At 43.5% G+C, this 21,649-nt stretch overlaps 1 protein-coding gene across 1 annotated transcript in view; it reads left to right on the top strand.

Moving 5' to 3' along the window:
* The window catches only part of GAB3 (GRB2 associated binding protein 3), a 293,254-nt gene that overhangs the window by 178,330 nt on the left and 93,275 nt on the right, over nt 1–21,649 (top strand). Inside the window, exon 2 of the mRNA XM_069211804.1 lies at nt 4,240–4,543. Coding sequence (XP_069067905.1) covers nt 4,240–4,543 — 304 coding nt within the window. The remainder of the gene's footprint in view (nt 1–4,239; nt 4,544–21,649) is intronic.

The following is a 21,649-nucleotide window of genomic DNA, read 5'->3' as shown; positions in this document are numbered from 1 at the left end:
TGCTTCGCTCACTGGGGTGATGTGGACGCTGGCATCATGGCAATAGCTCTAACATGATGCAGAACTCCCGAGAATGATCAATCTTGATGTATAGTCATGGTCTGAGGGCTGAGTCAGTTGCATCTGTGACCTGAGGATAGTACATAACGTTCACCCACCCTGACATCAGGGCCACAATCCCAGTGTAGCCGAAGCGTAGCCGGTTTACACACTGAGCTTTAGAGGATCCGCAGTATTCTGAAATACAAGTCTGCCTTTAATATGACATCCGCACCACCCTCAGAATCTACATCGTATGATATTTGAGTAACACTCAGCAAAATATCAGAAGTCATCCAGCATAAAACAGGAACACCTGGCAAACATGAAGAATCATTTCTGATGGTATTTTCTTTTCTAGCACGAAAGTACTTTAAGCTATTGAACGACACGGGAACCGCGCGCGGCTCGGATTTTAAATTGTTTAGTGTATGGTTTCTGTAATATCTTTCCAGCGTGTCGGATGCGCACCGCATCTTCTGTGGCAGGGATATGTGCCACGTGTACTTATGGTGTGGTGCTTTGGTGGCACATAGGTGACACACAGTTGTCTACTGCGTACACTTCTGCCCTGTCCCTTTGAGCTTACTTCCTGCCCTAGCTCTGTGCCCCACGGGGCTAGTAAGAACCTTTATTTCTCGTAGCTGCTCTCAGTTCCTAATCCATCACTGCTAGTCGTTAGCCTGAGACTTGAAAGCACTGTTAAAGGCATGGTCCAATGAGAAGTCCGTAGAGCGTCTTCCACACTTGCATGAAAAAGATGTTCACTGCATAGTGAAATCGGACTGTGCCACAAGGCTTTTCAAAGTTTACAGTAACCCCTTAAGGTGCCTCGTGTTTAAATGGCTGATTCATTTCTTGACTGTGCCACCCAGTAATGGCGAAAGATGCTATTTTGCTTGGTAATGCACAGCACTCTATTAGACTTGTTTTTTTAATCAATTATTCTGTGATGCACCCACAGAAAATCAGGACAGCCAGAAATTCAAAGCCCTAAGCCCCTCTGCAGACGACGGGACTCTTCCTGGTCAGCGAATCAACCAACACATTTAAAAAATACTTCCAAGAAACGTTAGTGATCGACTTAAGTACAGAGTTGATATTTTGCTTTCCAGCCTAACACATGTAGATTTGTTTGGGTGTTTAGAGCCCTTCCGATAGGAAGAATATTTAGCTGACATGATTTCAGTGTAAATATTGCAGCTAAATCCAATTAAAAAACATTTGAGGAGGCTGTCTAACGTGGTATAGCACGGAGAGTTTGGGTGGAGAAAATCCACAAATTCACAGTTCTCAGCTAAGTAAGGCTTTCGGCCAATATGTGAAAGTGTGGGCTGAAGTGTGGTTTTTGGCCACTCTCTAGCAACAACATTGGTTAAGCACATAGTGAGCATCTTTAAAAGGGATTGGCCAATAACCATTTGACTTTGCCACTGCTTATTGTAAATACTGAAAAGCATCAATAAACGGAAAAGAGGCGTCTTATGGATTCTGAACAACATTGTAAAGCAAAAAAGCTAAAACAGCGAGCCCGAGCATGACGGTGTATGTGAGGCTGAGTCACTGTGTATGTGCATGCATACGCCATGATGCCGCTGCAGCCATTTTTGCGTTTTTAAGCTTACTGCTCCAGTCCATAGAGGAACTGAAGGGAGAAGACTTTAAAAAAAAGGCAGAAAAACAAACCACAAGAGATGGGGAAATTAACGGACAGGCTGACGGAGGAGGAGGACAACAAATACATAGAGCATGAAGGTGTAGAGATATGAAGGGTAAAGCAGCACACGGAGAAGAGAGCATGGAAACACATGCACTATCATGGAGTGTTGCAAGACAAAGGATAACATAGTTCCCGGATGTCTGCCATATCAGGATAAAAATCATCCAGTGAACAGAATGGTAAAGAAACTGTATACCTGGGGAGGAAGAAACTGAAAAGGAGAAATGAAAACCATTGAAGAAGAACTAAGCAAATGAGTTGGAGAAGAAAGCCAAACAGTTGTGAGCATTGGACTGAACAAAAGCCACGCTAGGTAGCTGTATTTTACATAATAGGTCTTTTTACAATAAATAGCTAAAAGCAGTCACTAGGTGAGACCTAAAAAGACACTTAGAGCATAGCAATATCCTTCTTTAATGTCGTAGTAGAATTGTTGGTGCACCCAGTTCTTTTCTACTGATAATAATGGGAATAGTTGCGGGTGCACAATAGGGGTGGCTCCTCCGTTAGGGCAGAGGAGCCTCGGTTCCCCGCCAGCAGCAGCCGTTGCAACTCACCTTTAACAAAACGATAATAAACCATGTTTAGTATTGTTTCATTTGCTAATGGGTCGGGGCATTGGGGATGACGACGATGAGGGGAGTGCACTGTGCACTCCCCTCACTGCATATGTATGTTTGGTCGGCCGTCTCGGGCCAGCCAAACATACATGCACAGTAGGCTCTCTCCAGCCCAGCAACACAGTTGCCGGGCTGCAGAGAGCCTGCACAGGCTCCCAGTTAGCCTGGGAGCGCCCTGGCTGGGCTCTCCCAGCCAATACTGATGCTGCTTTGCGCAGCGTCAGGATTGGCCGCAGGGCAGGCTGGGAGCCTGTGCCTGCAGCCTAGAGCAACGAGGGACAGAGGAGTGCACGGTGGCAGCAGTGGAGGTAAGTTTTTATTTATTTATTTTAATTTTTATTAAGTGTTACCCCACCCACCCTTCACCCCGTGCATCGCACCCAACCCTTCAGAGGGCAGCGAATGTGGAAACACGAGCAAAACTGTTTTTCAAGAGGCAAGAGTAAGTTCTTTTTCAGGGCACAAAAAAAAGAGATAAATCATATTTTTTGGTGGTCAGAGGATTTTCTCTGTAAGTATGGGAAGATTTTAAAAATGTACAAAATCTGCTACCTATGTTCTTGCAGATTGCCAACATAGTGGGCGACCTACATGTGTAAATCTAGTGGAGGAGTCGTCTGCAGGAAATTCCAAAATTTGCCTTGACCTCCCTAGATAGTGTGATTGTTTTTTTTTTTTTAGCAAAGCCCCAGAAAGCCAAAATTTGCAGGAAACTTTAATCTAAGATTTGTAGATTTCAGGTTTTAATTTTTTTTAATGAATTGGCCTCAAGGTAGAAATAGGACTAATTTGTATCCTCTTTAGCAGGATGAAACACTGAGCAGACACACTGGTGTTCAAACCTGCGCTTTTCAGGTTACACAGCCATATTTGCAGTGAATGCATAAATCTAGCAGTTCTTCAAATAACATTTGCATTTGTATTTATAAAGCACGATCAAAAACATAGGGCATATTAGTGCAGACTAAGATGTTTATTGTTACCAAACACAAGGTAGTCATTGCCCAAAGAAAAATGAGAGGCTGAGTGGACCCGCTAGGTTGGAAACCTGTGACCATGAGTTGAAACACAGACTCCTGACATAGATGTGTTAATTCACATAGACACCAGACCTAGTATTTGAAACGAAGTCCTCTCTTAGAAAGAGCTGATGTGATATTTTAGAATTGTGTATGATTCACATAATGAGGAATATTTCAAGAATAAAATCCAATTTCGGAGGTACTAATTGAAGTCCATAAACATTCACTGCACATGCCTTGCTTCTGGATGGTCACATGCTAGCAGAACCTGAGAAGAACATGTGCTGAAAGGATGCAGTGACATTTGACATCAGTGGTTAATAAGATAAGGGACCTTATTTAGAGTTCATTGAAGGGGTTACTCCTTCACAAGCATGATGGTTATCCCGTCTGCCGTACTACAAGTTCCATAGGCTGTAATAGAATTGAAATGCAGCCGGTGGGTTATCTGTCACGTTTGTAATGGAATAACCCTTTCTGCCAAGCTCTGAATCAGACCCAGAGACTAAATACGCCTTCTTGATCAGCACAAGGTCATGACTGTTGCAGGCTAATCTACAACCAATCGCTGATGATTACTCAAATGGTCTATAACAATCAGCATGAATGAATATAAAGTCAACCTTTTTCTCTTTGCATGTGGTTCTAGGTTCACATTGCTCCTGTATTTGCTCCTTTTGCACAAAAATGTAGTTGGATTTTCAAAGTCGAGGTCCGAAATATTCTAGAATACAAATGTTCTTCTCTTTGGCAGGTCAGTGAAATGTGAATAAAGGATGTAAAGTAACAGTCTCTCTGTAATGTGTGTGTAATGTGTGTGTATTTTTATATCCTATAGGCTTGGCGAAAACGTTGGTTTGTGTTGCGGAGAGGTCGGATGAGCGGGAACCCAGATGTCTTGGAGTACTACAAAACCAACAGCGCAAAGAAGCCCATTCGGGTGATAGATCTCAACGAGTGCGAAGTGCAGACGCATACTGGTCTCAACATTGTGAAGAAAGAATTTCAAAACCACTATGTCTTTGTTGTGAAAACGACGTTCCGCACATTTTATCTTGTGGCAAAAACAGAAGAAGAAATGCAGAACTGGGTTCTCAGCATCAGTAAGATCTGCAACTTTGAACACCTTAAGGATGGCACAGGTATTAAAAAAGCGGTTCAATGTGCTGAACAAGTGTCTTTGAATAGAACTTCTGGTTGAAAATGGTGTTAAACTTGAAAATGTGTTTTTATTTTTGGATTAGAAGTGGACTGAAGTTAATAAGTGCAAATATTTTGGTTAAAATCAGAATGGCATGAACTCTTACAAACATTCTCCTTTCTACTTGTCCCGTCACTAAGTCTCTTGGACCTGTCCGCCCATGACTTTGGTCAGGACACAGACAAAGGAAGCTTTGGTAAACACCTGGAATCACTTCCATAAAGGACCTCTGAACAGGATCAAAAGCAAACCCAGGCTGCTTTCAGCCTATTTGGTCCTCGTCAGTAGAGTGCAGATGGAGTCCTATGACATAATGAGCTTGGGACCCACCTCTGAGTGTACCAATCACACATAGGGTGTTGCACTAAGGGAAACAGAAAGTCATGAATGGATTCTGTGAATTAACATCCACCAGATGGCAATTACTTTGAGCCACAATCCAGTTTATTGTTTTTTTGCCCACCAGGCTGCCTCAGACAATAACTAGCCATATGCAAATCAGCCTTGGTCCTATTCCAATAGAACCAGTCCATCCCAAACTGCCAGGTCAGCTCCCCTCTGAACTGTAGTACCAGCAGCAACATCCATCTTCAGCCTATTAGCGCCTTTTCGGTACACTACACATTGTTATTTGTATCTGGCAATGTCAGATGTTTTGACAGTTCTATTTATACCACCTCTCTCTCAATTCCCTTCCTAAATATTTCTGTAATCAATGGACTGTTCTTCCGCACTGTAGACAAAAACTAAGGGCCTGATTTAGAACTTAGAGCATGGGAAACTCCATCACAAAGGTGACAGATAGCCCGTCTGCCGTGTCACAATCTCGATAGGATATAATTGGATTGTAATTGTAATCCGTAACATTTGTGATGGAGTATTCCCCTCTGCAAAGTTCTAAATCAGGCCCCAAGTTCCTCATGATAGACACTAACCACCTGAAGCAAAACTACTATCTTACTCTTATCTTTCTGTGTCAGTAACAAACCGTTTCCTGTGAGTAATCTTCTCAGACACCGTCTGATTTTTGCGTCTCTTGTGCAAAGTACCATCTTCTGATTTTAACCATATCGCTCTCATTTGTCAGAGTAGTGTGCCTAATTTTCAAACCATAGATGGTATTTCTAGATAATGTGCCACTTCAAGTAAGATGACTACAATAGTAGCCTCCTCACTGACCTGCTCAAATAATCTATCCTCACACTCATCTGAATAGGAGGCAAAGCCTTCTCCTAAAATATATCCGAGAATATAGAACCCACTATCATCCGCTCTTCCCCTTATCTTGTGAGAGCTCCTCGCCTTCAAAAGAAAACTAAAGGTGTGACTAGCTTGCATGCTTTACTCTAGCATTTCAGTTGCTAGATACTCAGAATTTGCTCTCAATGTACCAGTATTTTTATTTGGTTCAACAAGTGTGTTGCCTTCATTACATATAGAATTCTACTTCAAAATGTACATTAAAAAGGGCATCTGCAGTCGCAACAAATCCAACATTGCAACTAGGTTTCTGTTGTCAAAAATGAATTGTGAGACTATGGAACAGAACGAAGGACAGAAGGTGTTGTGATTCTTCGTGACAATAAGGAGCTTGCTTGTATTCAAACAGACAGGGGGGACTCTCAAGGGGGTGTGACTGTTGCCCAACAAATAAAGCATCTGACAGATTAGCTCCAAACACGGGTCGTACAAAGCACCTACAGAGACCCATAGTGGTGTAGGTATCAGCCCCTGAGAAGTAGCTGGACCCCCAGGATTGCATTCAATTGTGAGCAGATGGACAATGGCCACCATTTTGGGACCTGCAGACAGAACGTAAAACTGGATATGAAGGTGACCGCGTACAGTCGACAGACTGGCAAGGGTGGAGGTGGTAGGCAGACACACTGAGCATCACTATTGAGCAGACAGGGTACAGTGGTTGGTGCTGAGGACATCCCATAGACTTTTTAAAGACAGAGAGATAAGAAACCTCCAGAATGAGTAGGAAGGTAGTTGATTGAAATACTAGGCCCGGCTTAAAATTGACTCTCATTCCACAGGAAGACACAGGATGAGGATGTCCTGAGCCAGTGCCTAGAAGGAGGGTGTTGGGCCAATTAATATAATTGGAAGTGACATCCTATGACAGTGGCTCAAACGTTTTGCACCACCTGATTAGCAAACGCTCTCCATGCGCACCATACAACATGGGGGATTCCTACAATTGATTAGCTATTGCTTTCTACTGGTGCATGAAACTAATGTTGATGTCCTCTCTGGCTGTTGACATCTCTTTTTAACCCAGGATAGCCAATTTTATGGATCAATTATTTTCATTGTATAACCTTAGCAAGTTGCAAAGATGCACAGCTAGTTGCCTACAACCCATAGGGTTGGCAGCATCAAGTTATTTTCAAGAGTCAGATTAACACAGCTTTATGTCTACAATCCTTGGGCTGGCAGCGTTGCTGAGAAGATTTGGTGAAAGAAGCAATTAACAACAATAACCCACAACCACCACCCACCCCTCTGATTACTTCTTGTGTGATGTATAAGTGGTCTGTATTGGAAATATATGTAGGCACAAAGCAGCTAAGAGAAAATGTATTGATCATGAAATTTATGGTGGGAGTTAGTCGTTAGTAGGATCAGGTGGGTGAAGCAAACAAAGCACTTCAAGGTATGTGGGGGAGGTGAGCCCGTTGAGTACGGATGATAGTATACATATTAAAGGAGTCCACATCTCAGGGTAAGTGTTGCTATGGTGGTCAACAGCGAAGGACAATTTGTCCATCCCCAGTTTAAACCACAACTTGTGTAGCCAGGTGGTGTATTCCTGTATCCTCTCAGTGCCCCATAAAGACAGTATCACTTTGTGGACAATTCCCAACTCCAGAGTCATGTGTTTCCCTCTCAAGGAGCGGAGTGGGAAGGATAATTGGTTAGGCAACCCTAAATTAGTATAGGCCGGAACCCATTGAATTGTAGTGTTAAAAGTGTGATCTGAATCATCAGGGTGCCAGTGCCACTGCAGCCTCTCCAATACTCTCTGGAATGGGCCTGATTCCACATCTGGAGCCGTGCTGGTGTTAGATACCAGTAGGATACTAATTTGTAGGCTGGTTCAATGCTCGCCATATTGTGGGCGGAATGATGTGTTCTATAATAAATGTCTTCCCACTCTTTGTCAGATAACGTCCCCCCTAGTTCAGCTTCCCATCTGGCTTGACCGGTTGTTCTGAATGATGGAGCTCCTTTACCTAGTAAGATGTACAACTCAGTGCTAAGATGTTTGTCATCTTTTTTAAGATCACCCTTTTTTTTAATAGCGTAAGTGGTCTCTCTGCATGAGGCGTAAGAGAGTATTGCATCACCGAGTGACGGACCTGAAGGTATTGCAATCGGTCAGCTTCCAGCAGCCCATAATTCGCTTTCAGTTGTTCAAACAATATAATCCCTTAAGTATCAAACAAGCACCTAACCCGTTTGCAACCCCTCACCTGACATCAATGGAACTGGTTTTGCTACATTCCCGGAGTAAAGTCTGGGTTAGAGAGGATTGGAGTCATATGGGATGTGAAAGAATGAACCGTTCTGGTTGCCACTCCATATCATACTCGAAAAACCATGCCAGTAACTGGAGAGGAATAGAGCTCCCATGCCAGATGTTTGCATCAAAGGTTCTTTCCAGATGTGGGAGACTGCCACGGCTTGGTCCGTGAAGCACCAGTGTTTCTCCGAGAACAGCCAGCTCCATTCAGCCTAAAAGCAAAGCTGGAATAACTGGAAAGAGAAAAGTAGGCAGGGTACTGCCAGCTCTCCCTCCCTTGTCAGGTATTAGAGCAGGTGTTTCGAGAGGTGGAGTTTTTTTCCCATCCCAGATTGTCTTTGGGGAAGGTGTGGTCAGCAGAAGGCTATGAAACAGATACAGGATGCAAGGTAGTATGGTCATTTTAATGACCACTACCCTGCTCAGCAAGTCAGTGCCAGGTACACAAATCAGCCAATGTCCATGCAGTAAGGTCTGCGTAGTTCAGAATGATATTTCGGGATATGGATTAGGTAAAGCTGAACCCCAGGCAAGGTATAAAGTCTGGCGCCCATTCAAAACAGGAACAGAGAGCATAGGGTCTCTTCATGGGGTGGTGGCACGAAAGGTAAAAAAAAATAGATTTTTGCTATTCACCTTGAGGGCCGATATGTCCAAGAAGGCCTGGAGTTCTGTTACGAGGGCGGAAAGAGGTAACAGTGTGTCACAGTGCCCTTTCCTCTGGATCTGCACGCTGCTGACCAAAAGGCCCACCTCCTGGCGTCACCAACTCAGAAAGCTATGAGAGCACAGAGTTATGATGAAGCCAGGCGGGGGGAAGGGAATTAAGGTAGGGAACAGCAGGGAGAGAGATCTAAAAAGAAACGGTTAGAACAAATATGCATCTACTCATTCATAACAGTATAAACTCACCAATAGACTCCTGAATAAAGGCGTCTCCGTGGTATCAGATTGAGACTCTTTGTGAATTGGGCGTAGCCCCTTCTTTGAATCTTGGAACAAGAACAAACTGCAACCTCTGAACCTAGAGATGGCAAGAGCTTTGGACTATGGCCATACTCGGAATATCAATCATGTAACAACTAGGCATTCATAACATAAACGTTTGATCTCAGCCTAGAAATTCTCAAAGACTTAAATATATATCTCACATATTATGCTTCTCAAAAAACAATGAAACTATAATTTGCTTATCTCCAGAACGTTTTCACATTTACTACTAAGGCCTGAAAGTTTTACTCATTGAAATTGAAGCGCTTTGTTCGGTGGGCAGAAGTGCCTTGTTTGTTGTTCATGAAGCGCTTTGATCATCATACATGAAACGCTTTGTTCATTATGCCAGAGAGCGCTTTTACTTGCTTTGTCTGAAGCACTACGCTCGTTGTGCTAAGGGGCATTTTACTCAGGTGGCCTGAAGCGTTTTGATCCTCATGCCAAGACCGCTTTACTCATGTGGCCTGAAACGCTTTGATTGTCGTGCCAAGGGCGCTTTACTCATGTGGCCTGAAACACTTTGATTGTCGTGCCAAGGGCGCTTTACTCATGTGGCCTGAAACACTTTGATTGTTGTGCCAAGGGCGCTTTACTCATGTGGCATGAAGCGCTTTGACCGCCGTGCCAAGGTCGCTTTACTTGTGTGGCCTGAAACGCTTTTGATTGTTCTGCCATGGGCGCTTTACTCGTGTGGCCTAAAGCTCTTTTTATTGTCTTGCCAAGGACGCTTTACTCGTGTGGACTTAAGCGTTTTGATTATCGTGCCAAGGGTGCTTTACACGTGTGGCCTGAAGCGCTTTGCTCGTTGTGCTAAGGGGCGCTTTACTCATGTGGTCAAAAGCGATTTTATCGTCATGCCAGGAGCGCTTTACTCTTTGTACTGAAAGCGCGTTGCTCGTTGTGCTAAGGGGCGCTTTACTTTTGGAAGTAACAACTCCCTTCAAGATTGGGCTCATCAAGACCTTACCTCTACGAGTACGACCTGCTCGTATCTGAATTCGCCATGGAAACAAGGATACTCCGATTTGCTGTCAATCTGCCATGCAGGAAATCTGCTTTTCTTCAGAGGAACCCCCACGAGGTCTGACTGCATCGAAGTCTTCTAAATAGTGAGCAATGTGCTTGGGTGTGGCTGGACTTTATAGGCCTGCCCCACCCCAAGATGGCTGCTGCCTCTAGAAAACTGGGAATTGTAGTCCATTCATAGAATAGCACTGATAAGTGCCTCTTGTCCACCAATGTCCTGACCCTGCAGCTACATGAGCTTTACCACAGGGCAGGCGACTCTGATAACCACTTCTAGAACAAGAGGGGATGACAAGTGGTGCGCATGAAGCACCGCAAATACGCGCAGCGGAGTTTCGGGCGGGACCTGGACCGCGCACAGCCTTATTCCTGACACAGTGGGTGCGAAATGCCTAAGATTATGTTGTTAGCAAAGAGGCTAATAAGATGGTGGTCAACCCCAAATTTTATCCCTGTAATAGTCCGATTGAATCGGATCTTTTGGGATAGCTAATTTTAAGCTGAAGTGTACTCTGGCTTCACCATAATTTGTTAATGAGTAAATGCTCAAAAGAATGGTCACTTTTGCAGACAAATGTGCACTCTGACAACAACGCCGCCTAAAACAATGACTTATGCACTGAAGCAAACAACAGGGACCCCTAAAAAAGGAGACACTAGGGCATACATTACAAGGGAAGATTTGCCAACCTGCTTGGGGGAAATTATATGTTAAAATCTCAAATACAGGCTCTTAAGGCTGATATAGCATTTGGCATGTCTGAAGTAACCAAGGAACTTCAAGCTCTGGGGATCACGTTGAAACCAATGAAGATGGTATCGTCAACATGAGTCAGGGCTTTGAGAAAATACAATAAGAAATCAAGGCGCTCTGGGAGAAATGCATAGGCCTGGCGGATAGATCAAGACAAGACAATGTGCCAATCTATAATGTTCAGGAAGACGAAGAAGGAGATGTTTCGAAAATCTTAGGTCTGATTTGTGCTTAAGGAAAGTCAAACCTATGAGATGCCCATTGTTCTGGAGCATAGAGAGGGACTGCGAGCAATCCACCTAATGCATTATCAAGAGATATCATAGCCATGTTGGGTTCTTCTCAGTTAAAAGGCAAAATAATGAGGGAAGCCAGGAAAATTGAGCATTTAACTTTCCAGGAACAATCAATCAACCTATTTTAAGATATTTTTGGAAGACATCCTGAATAAGTGACACACCTTGGCATCACTGACTGAGAGGCGTATTTGTTATAGATGAACATTTCTCTTTGTTCTGTAGTTTCAGATATGCCCAGTGCCCCACAGGGTATGCACACTGAATGGACCTCAGGAAATTCTATGAACGACAAGAGAAAGCCTTAAGTCATGGGCTTTTTTAGTTATTTTTTTAAGTTTACTTATCAGGAAAAGCCCCATACCCATCAACAGCCCACGACACCATTACAAATTGTGAAGCTTATGGTAAAATTATAACATGGAACACAAGGGGCCTGAACTCCCCAGTTAAACACCACAAGATAAGACTCATTATCCTTGTTCAATCAGTTAACAAGTTAATCGGGCTCGGAGTATCCGGGATAAATCCTGCGTTGCAGTGCCATAATTTCTTTGAAAGCAACAAGGATAATGAGACTCTATATGAACTGTTCTTAAGAATATTTGGAAAGCCTTGAGAAAGCCCCAGGTACAGCTACCACTAGGGGGTGAAACACGTGTCGGTGTTTGCTCTTCTTTGGCGCTTGTTCACCTCCCTTGTATCTCACATGAATCCTTACTCTCCTTATAATCAAAATAAACCCCCACTGGATGTCACAAACTGATTGGATGCGTTATTCTAGATTTGAACTGTGAAAAGCAAGATATGATCTAACTATCTTTTTTATGGGCTTACCTACATTTTGATTTAATTCGAATATTAGACCTCAGCCCCTTACTCATCTAAGGTTTTGAGGTTTAGTTTAGAGGTATGGGACTCAGTCACAAAAAACAGAAATTGACCATTGTGCCAGCTTCCTTCATTCCACCTATGGACAATTCACAGTTTTTGCCAGGAACTGTGAAGGGTGACTTTGAGAGATGGTTAGAAGGAAGGTGCAGAAAGCTAAGAGATATTATCCGAGGGGTGAAATCAAATCCTTTAATAAGTATAAGCAATAATATGGACTATGGTTAACCAATGCAGTTTGTTGTTTCCAGTTAATGCATTGGACCGTATACCCTGATAATAAAGAGGCAGCATCTAGGCCTCTAACAGTATTAAGAAGCCTTTTACAAATGTGAACCCTAAGGGTCTCATCTCCACTATTTATGCAAAACCTGAGGATGTGGGTTCAAACCCAGTTGGATGTATGAGAAAGTGGCAACATCAGCGGATGTTTCTTATCCAGGGTGGGGGGCGTCACCCCTTCCCCTCCTCTCCCAACCTCCCTCCCTCCCCACACACACTGCAAGCCATGAAGAAAAAAAATAAAATAGCAATGAAAAGATTTCAATACCTTTTTATTTTTACTGGTGCAGTGTGCACTGTGGCAATGCCCACCCTGAGTCCAGAAACATGCTGGGCGTGTCCTCTTCTTGCGATTGGCAGTAGTGAGGACTGAATCAGGGCTGATTGGGCGCTCCAAAGTGCGCATGTCACTTTGGCTGGCTGTTTTGCAACAGCCAAAGTGACATGCACACTTTGAAGCTCTCCACCCAGTTGTCTTTAGACAGCTGGGTGGAGACCAAGCACAGGCCTCCCTGACCTGCAGGAGCATCCAGCCAGCCCTCTCCATCCAATCCAGGCACTTTGCATGAGAAGTGACTGGATTGGTCAGGGGAGCTCTTCTTACATTGGACAGCAGAGACAGCAGAAGAACAGTGAGGAGGACGCACAGACCGTGAGTAAGTGCTATTTTATTTTAGTTGATTTGAAACGTGTAATGCATGTAAGTGTAGTGGTTGTGTTTTATTTTTTAGTTAATGTTTCGTTTTTATTTGGACTTTTGGAGAAAGTGGGTATTTTATTTGGGGCTTTTGGGGGGAGTGGTGATTTACTTTTGGGTTTTAGAGGGAGGGGGTGTTTTATTTTGTTTTTTTGGGAAGTAGTGGGGCACTTCACTCGCCCCACCACTTTCGAAGGGTTCCAGTCACCCCTGGACAACATAGTTTTGGTAACCACATCTCTATGGTTTATTGGCAGAAATTTGGGGATGACATTCCTTCTCTTTGTACTAAAACTGGGTTTCTGTCAAACAATTTGATTCGATTTGAACAAGTATGGGAGCCTGGTACTGAAGTGATACAATGTACATAACAACATACCATGCAAATGCAGTTCCTACGTTTAAACTTGCTTTCATGCACAATATATAACTTAGATAATAATGCAGCATTAGCTGTGGCGTTACTCTACAGAATACCTTGACCCAGCATCTTTTCTTAAAAGCTCTCATGAGCACGGCTGTTTCAGAATGCAGCTCCTGTTGCTAGTCAGGCTTTTAACCTGTGCTCACCTGATGAAATACTTGCTGTGCCTCTCCATCAGGTTGCAGTGTCCCTCGGACATGAAACTCTAGAGGGCATCTCTCTGAGCCTTGTGAAAAGCACTCTGCTGCAGAGCTTTGTCTGCAAACTGCATTAACCTAAATCCAGCTCATTCAGATCTTACTGAGTTTCTGTTGACTGGCTGATCTCATCCATTTAGGTCTGTGTCAGCCTGGTCACTTATTGTAATGCCAGATGCAGAGTTTGCTCCTCAGCTCTCATCGGGGGCCACGTGGCTGCTTGTATCCAGGTCAGAATCTCCCTTAGTTTTCTAGAAAAGTGCTGCTCTTCAGAGTGAAATTGTGTTACCTAGTGCAAGAAACCTTGGTTCACCAAATACCTAGTAACAAGGAAATAGGGCAGTGTTTTCCGAACTGTGGGTCGAGAATCCACTATTGGGTCGTCAGCTGATTTTTGGTCGATCGGGTCGTAAAAGCCCAAGCAATAAATGGCATTTGCTGTGCTTCAAAGACCGAGGTCAAATGCCAGGTTGTGTCTTCTGACAAATTGCTGCTTATGTTTTTGACACGGGGATTGGGGTTTAGTACTCCACTCACATTGCAGTCAGAGAAAGAAAAGTAAAGTGAATTATGTGACAATATTTCTGGGGTATAGGAGAATGAAGGTAAGGCTGCAGGGTGTCATTTTTGTGCAACACGCAACAAAATGTAAATACCTGTAAAATCTGGACTGTGCACATTCAGCAGTTAGGAAAGCAAAAGCAAAGTTATTATTTTGTTTATAATTCTGAAATATGATGGAAGCAAAGATTTTAATAGGATCAACACAAATCAAGCCACTTTACTTGATGGTGCTCAAATGATAAATATTCAATCAAGCCCGATTTCTACACATTATTATTTATGTGCAGTATAGTTTTTATCAGGAAAACAGTATGTCTGTACAAATTTAGTGGACAGTTCAATGGAAAATATGCTTTCTGTAAATGACAGTATGCTATCACACAATACTTTAGTTACTTTAAAAAATTGCCTGTCTCATGTCCATTAAAGCTAGGTGGGCCACAAAAGTTTATCATTCTAAAAATTGGGTTGTGGTTTTAAAGAGTTTGGGACGCACAGAAAAGAAAATGAGCTATGTAGGTCCTGCAGACCTTTGCCGCGTCCTTGAGGATTGAAGGATGAGTACTTTGTTTACTCGGTCTTATCGAGCCAAACTCCCAAAGGAGGTCGAAAACTAATGGGTATGGATTGCTCTTATAAAGAAATGTAAAAAGATAGCTTAGTGTGAGTAAATGCAAGGAAATCAAGTTAGTTAATGCCACAAATCAGCACCCTTTCCCATAGCTATTTAGTACTTTTTCTAATATTTTAAGCATTTCTCAAGGGAATCCACAGCTTGCGTTGACCTGAGGTGCTGAGTGATGGTGACTGATGTTAGAGTGTGTTGAAGCACCAACAATATTCTGAGATCTTGTCCCTGCAAATGAGAATCTGACCTGGATACTAACACAAAGGAGAGAATTGTGAGCACCGGGATGTGCACTCAAACAGGTAGGACTATTGAGTACTAGCCAAACCCCTTGAAGCTCTATATATAAAAACCTTGGTGCCCCGGCCAAAGCATAAGAGCATCTATGTTCGGTGACAGACTCGGCTTTCCCACCAAAGCCCCAGATTCCCAAGCATGCCCGGTAGTCTGGAAGAAGCCAGAAATATCAATCACCTACGTACAGTCCCTTTGTTGTTTCTGGGAATGCCATAGTGTACTCTCCCTGGTGAGCGTGCGCCCAGAACACCTCTGGAGCAGATTGCTGTATGCTGTGTGGAATGAAAGTGTGTGCAGATAATAGCACAGAATTAACTAATAAAATGAACTAATTATCATGTGTCACAAACTTTATGATGATAATCGTTTGGATGAAGAATGTATGTATGGACTTTTCTGAAGTAGTTTTGGCTACATAGATGCACATACCCTTTGAGTCCATGTGCTTGTGTGGAGGCACTCTTCTTCTGTCAGCCTTCCTTCTTTATCTCCATAACTGTGTCCAGGCATGTTAGTGAGCTTGGTGCCACATGTGCCTCTCAGCTGTAAAGCCTGTCACATCAACAGAAAGTGTGTTGTGTAGCTCATCACAGGTCAGCCCTGATTTTACTAGTATTGAACCCACTCCTTATGAGCTCGGAAGACAGTGATGATGGGAGAGCTGCTAACACCACCACAGCCAGATACAGACCAGCCTGCAGTTGTATTAAATCTAAAACTTTCCACTGCTATAGTCGTTTTTCAAATTTCAAGAGAGAAAGGGCAGCTTCGGTGACGTTCTCCAGACATGTATGGGTTGAAGAAATAAAGGGCAGCTATGTTGGCAAGTGTGTACGCATTCTTGAAGTTTACACTCTTGAGGATTCCTCTCGAAGGGATGCACAATACAGCCGCTAGATGTTACAGAACCTCTTCACTGAACTAGAAACTGTCCTATGCGTCCTTCTTCTCATCCCTGTTTGTTTTCAGTGCTGTGGAACCACAAGCTGAGAGCAGAAAGCAGCCAGGATGTAGCAGAAGGAGAAAGTTACCTTCATGTTTACTCCTAGTTAGTAGGCTTGTCCTATCAGCACTCCCTGCCTACCTCCCAGCCACTAAAAGAAAACAAAACACGGATCATCAGCTGGTTTCACCTTTTAAAAACCTTAACTTACCCACTCTCAGGAGCAAACAGCCCGGCATGGATGAAGGTGATCAGTTTTTTCCTATAGTCTGCCCTTGAGTGTTGTTACTACCCGCCTGCTTGAGTATTGAAGTGAGTGCCTTAATTTTTCGAGTCTCTGCTTTGAGAACTTTTCTCTGGCTAGTGGTGATAGGCTCTCGTCTAACATCCGGGACATAGTGGTCTCACTGAAGCCAGGAAGCCTTTTGCTGTGAAGATGAACTGCAACATTATAGAGCCTTCTTGCAACTTAACCCAAAGGCTGATGTCAAGGTGGCCTTTCCTGAAAGTTTGGGAACCACTGAAGCGGCATGACAGAAAGTACAGAGCTGTTTATACTGGGGAAAGGTCCCAAGTTTACCTGTAAAAGGTGCATCCTTCCTGGCCACGTTAGCAAAGTGTCCATCTCTGAGCTGTTGCTCTGAAGATTGAGGCTTTAGTAGGACTGTGGAAATGAAGTATCCAGCTTTTTGGAGTCCTTATGGCTAGCACCTTTGCCTCGCTAGCTGAGGATTTATGACTTCCATAATTTTTCTAATTCAGATCGCAAACTACAGAACTTTACTTATCTTTGTTCTGTCCCTAATCAGTAACAGAGAGTACCTAAGCCTCTGTCTGCCACATCCGGTAGACTAACATTGATTTGCGACTATCGTTTCATATAGTACAGGTTTCCTTTTTGAGTAACTCCTGGTCATTGCATGGCAGCTGGCTGCAACCATGGAGTGCAGGAAAAGACAGAAGGGACAGGCGTCGACTGATTAACACCTTCTGCCGATTTCCTCCCAGGTCCATGCCTCTTCCTCACTGTGTGCTGTCAGACTGAGCCATTCAGTGGAGGGAGGAGGCAGAAATCTGGGACAGCTTTGGGTATGATGAGGATGAGGACATTCAGCGCCCTCACTCTTGGTAGAACGTCTCCCCCTGCCTTATGTCTCAACTTCATGTGGAAGGAAAGAGGGCGTTTGGTACACCCCATACATGCATGTGAATTAACGTGAAAGGCCGAATAACAGGAAGCTGGTAACCAGCTTACTGTTTGTGACATCCACACTCTCAGATGTGATGAGGCTGTGCCTAATGGGCCATCCATCACTTTACCCATCATGCAGCAAACACATGCAAAAATAATATCACCATCTCCAGATACAAACATCTTGTTTTGCTAGGAGCACATGACCTTTGTGGTGTTTTTATCTCTGCAGCATCATGCGAAAATGGGCACATCATCTATGTAAAATAATTCAATCCTAATGTTTTTGCAGTACTTTCACTGCTATGTTAGGTTGTTTGCTCTCTGTTTTTAAGTCACATGAGCGCTTACATCTGTCCCTATTTGCAGCATATTGGTGGTTTGGTAACCACCACGCTTCCAAGAATCGGTCTTTAACAGACAAGGCCATCCTTATCTATGTTTAACAGCCATGGAATCTATTTATCTGCAATCTCATGCATTTTAACACTTACAGAAAGGCATCCGAATCCAGTGTAAACAAAAAACACTTTAAAATGTTAGGCCTTGTACTCCTGAGAGAGACGTGTAACAGATCACTGCAGCCTCTGGGGTGCATGGACACTCCCAAACCTGCAAGGGGCCCCCAAACTTTCGAGGGGGGGCATTCAGCCCAAGGCCAGTGTATATCTGTGAGATAATGGGTGACTCAGGGCCCCCTCATCACATTCTGCAGGAGGGCCCCATTATTTTGCATCATGCCACGGCAAATGCCATCTGCCTGCTGCTGTTCACCATCTTTATTCCGTCTCAGGCCCACAAGGGACTGTGAGATTTCCCTGAATAACATTGTCCCTGGGAGATCTTTAGTGTAGTAAGTCTTGATTGTTGCTGTGAATGCCTCCAATGCGTTTTAGAAAAACAACAACAAGGACAGTCCGGCTCCAAGGGAAGCATCTAGCGAATGTGGTATGGTACTGCGCTTGACTAACCTAGGATAACGGGAGAGTCACTGATCACACTCCTGACCTGATGTTCAACAAGGTCTGTGTGTCTGACACAAAAAGTTCTTTCCGGAATCTGTATAAAAAGTTTTAATAGTTTTACTTTATACTTCTATTAAATTAAGAGAGCAAATAGCTTCAAACTCTACAGATCTGAGCGCACACTTACCACCAACAACGCAGGCATCGGGTATTTTTCGAATAGTGACACAGGACCGTCTATGCTGCCTCAGAGCACTACGTTGATGACAAGGTACACGGTACCTAAGGTGGCCCAGTGTCTTGTACACTTTATAGGTATTGGGGGTTAGGCTGCGTTTCATTTAATGTTGCAGTGTCCATTTTTACTCCTTTATACGTTTACTTGTAGTTGACGGTTAAATGCAACATATTTCAATGTTGTGGCAAAGGTATAGTGAACCAGTTTTATGCATCTCATCAGCCATGAGTTAGAGCTGTGGGTGACAGAAGGGTGTGTGTGAAGCACAGTGTGGGGTCTGTTGATCTGATATGACCAAGCTGAAGGTTGGATGGGAGAAGTATGTATTCAGGCCCCTCTGGACTTTAGAAAGTCTTCATCTAGTCTGGGAGAGGCAAGAAGGGAGTTTGACAGAGAAGTTCCCTGCATATAAATATGTGTCACTGAGATTTTAGCCTGAGCAGCCAGGTGGTTGTTGGTTTCAAGGAAGCCAGACGTAGACACTTAGGGACCTGATTTACAAAGTTTACTTCCAATTTTGAGTACAGTTACACTTTTGAGTAATTTCACAAACTGCACATTTGTAGTAGTAAGTCCAACGCTGCATAAGGCCAACCACTGGTACTACAATGCCCTGCCAAAGAAAATAATGAAGGTAACAACTTAGTACAAAAGTGTTAGTTACTACAAAGTGCAGTTTGTGAAAACAGAAAAGTAGTAAACTTTCTCAAAAGTGTAAGCTTATATAAAAGTGTAGTTTGTGAATTACATTTTGTAGTACGCTGAGTAGTACCACGTAACTTACTACAAAGTGAAGTTTGTGAACCGCCCCACGGTGTGCTGGTTGGACAGGAGCACAGTCTTGTAGGAAGGTCTTGAGACAAGGCACAGAGCCTTGCATGTTGTCTCAGTGGAACATTCCAAGGGCCTGCTTGATGTTATCATTGTGTCGTAGACTGAATATATGCTGAGCTGCATGATTCTCGACTCTTGCAACTTGCGAAAACCTTTCTTGGAGTCCCGATACTGTCACAGTATTTGTTGTGCGGGAAATCACCACTGCAAGAATCAAGAAGAAGCAGGAAGGTTATTATTCTCGTAGCAAACTTGGGTGATGGAAAGTATTGCTAGTGACTAACCTCTTGTGAGGTGAATAGGAGGTCCTTGTTGAAGAGTGCATATGAACCTGAGATGTCAGGCCAGGTAAAGGGTTGAGGGGAGGTAGATCCACAGGCAGGATCTCTGACCTTTGCCCATTTAGGTCACTTTAATCCTTAATGGACTGCTGAATTTTGGTACTTCTTATGAATTGTTTTATTCACTCGATTATTTTTTACTGTCACTGATTTTTTTTCACTGTGTAGCTTCAAAGTGATCCCAAAATCTACTATGGTGCTTTAGCTAACGGCACAGCTGATAGTACATGTTAAGACTTTTTTTTATGCATTCCCCATTGTAAACATGGGCTAACTAGTCACTGTTTGAAAGGTAATGTTGACTAAAATAGCAGGACTGGGCTTTGAGACACTGAGCAGCTAACTGCTTGGGAGGCTACTAAATGAACACTAAGGTAATACCAACAGTGATGATGGTTGAGGATAATAACAGCCGTTCCTTTAATAACAACAAAAGGAAAGCAAACATAATATCAATAGCAAGGATCATGATATAACTATCAACGTTTTGTTTAATTAAAGAACACCTCTATCCAAGTCTGATTAGCTAACTTGAGCTGGCACTTATTTTGTTTGTCTGAAATGTTAAGGGGCCATATGCTCATGCTTATCTCAACAGAGCAGAGGCAGGCAGTAGGGCTTTACTAAACTAAACTAAGGAGATATATTCAGAGCAGCCATTTGGTCTACTCAACATGCCTTCTGTGAACATTTTCTCTGGATGCCAGATGAGATTGTTCAAGCTGTTTTTTTCGTCATGAGCATTTCACTTCAAGGCTGTTTTAAGTAAAAGTTTTCATCGCCGTTCTGTTTTTCTGTATGTTAATTAATTCCCAGTAGTTCACAGTAGGCGAGATCTAGACGTCTGAGAAAGAAAACAGCTCCTCGCTAATAACTCCAGTTCTCGTGGCCTGTTCAATCTGGTCTATTACCCGCATCACCTGTCGTGGTGGCTGCAGGTGATCTGCCAGCTGTGTGAAAGGACCTCGGCAGTGAGGCAGGAAGGAGGCGGGATGTGTGGGAGACACAGCCAAGCTTGCTTGGGGGCCTGCTCTCATATTTTAGACAGTCGTGTTTGCCATTGTCAGCCCCACATGTGGGTTGGTCAGAATATTTTGACATTTCCGTGGAGGGTATAAGTGTGGGATGAGGAGAAACAAGCGAGGGAACTAAGAAAGGGTGTTTGTGCAGACCAGGGAAAACAGTAGATTGTGAGACAAAAGTTGGAACAAGTCCACACCCTGTTTCTTGGCTGCCATCTCTTGTGGCCACGTAAGCTTCATTCCACAAGTCCACTCTGACAGTTTACGGAGTAGTTAGGCTGCTTGCTTTGTGGATGAGTTGAGGGCGTTTCCGAAAGTAAAGTTTGACACCCCTGGGGACTTGTCTCTGCATCTTTATAGTTCATTTTACCCTGCTGCTGGTCTGTGCGTTCACCAGCCGGACATTCCTCTTGGAGATGTGCAAGTATCCCTTTTCCAGAACAATGCAAGTAATTCCAGGATTTAAACAATGCAATATGAAAAGACGTGAACGCCCCCTTCTCCCACTCTCTCAAAAGGTTATTTATTTAGTGCTTGTTTACAAGCCCTGTGTGAACTCACTTTTAACAAAATTGTGTATGCAGCATTTCACTTTTAACCATCTACGTTATGATGATTGTGTTGTATTGTTTTCCACAAATTGCACAGAAAGCATGAAAGGTTAGGGTTACATTCTGCCTGGCGAATAATCCGCCGTGAACTCATACTACATGGCAAGTAAATAAAACCTTAGCGCCACTTTGGAATATATTCGTGCATTATTTATTGCACCAGCTGGCGCACTCTAGCATAAATGCACCCGACTCTATTACCAGCATCTACGCAGACTCGGTGTGTGCCGCCCAGCACCCGGGGGAGCACCGCAGACATTCGCACCACCTAGAGGGTTGGGAAGGGCATCCGCGCGCATGCACTCTCGTGCTTTCACCGC

The sequence above is a fragment of the Pleurodeles waltl genome, chromosome 2_1 (assembly GCF_031143425.1).
Source record: "Pleurodeles waltl isolate 20211129_DDA chromosome 2_1, aPleWal1.hap1.20221129, whole genome shotgun sequence".
In the NCBI taxonomy this organism is placed as follows: domain Eukaryota; kingdom Metazoa; phylum Chordata; class Amphibia; order Caudata; family Salamandridae; genus Pleurodeles; species Pleurodeles waltl.
The sequence above is the reverse complement of the archived record's forward strand: the minus strand, read 5'-3'. Positions and strand labels throughout refer to the sequence as shown.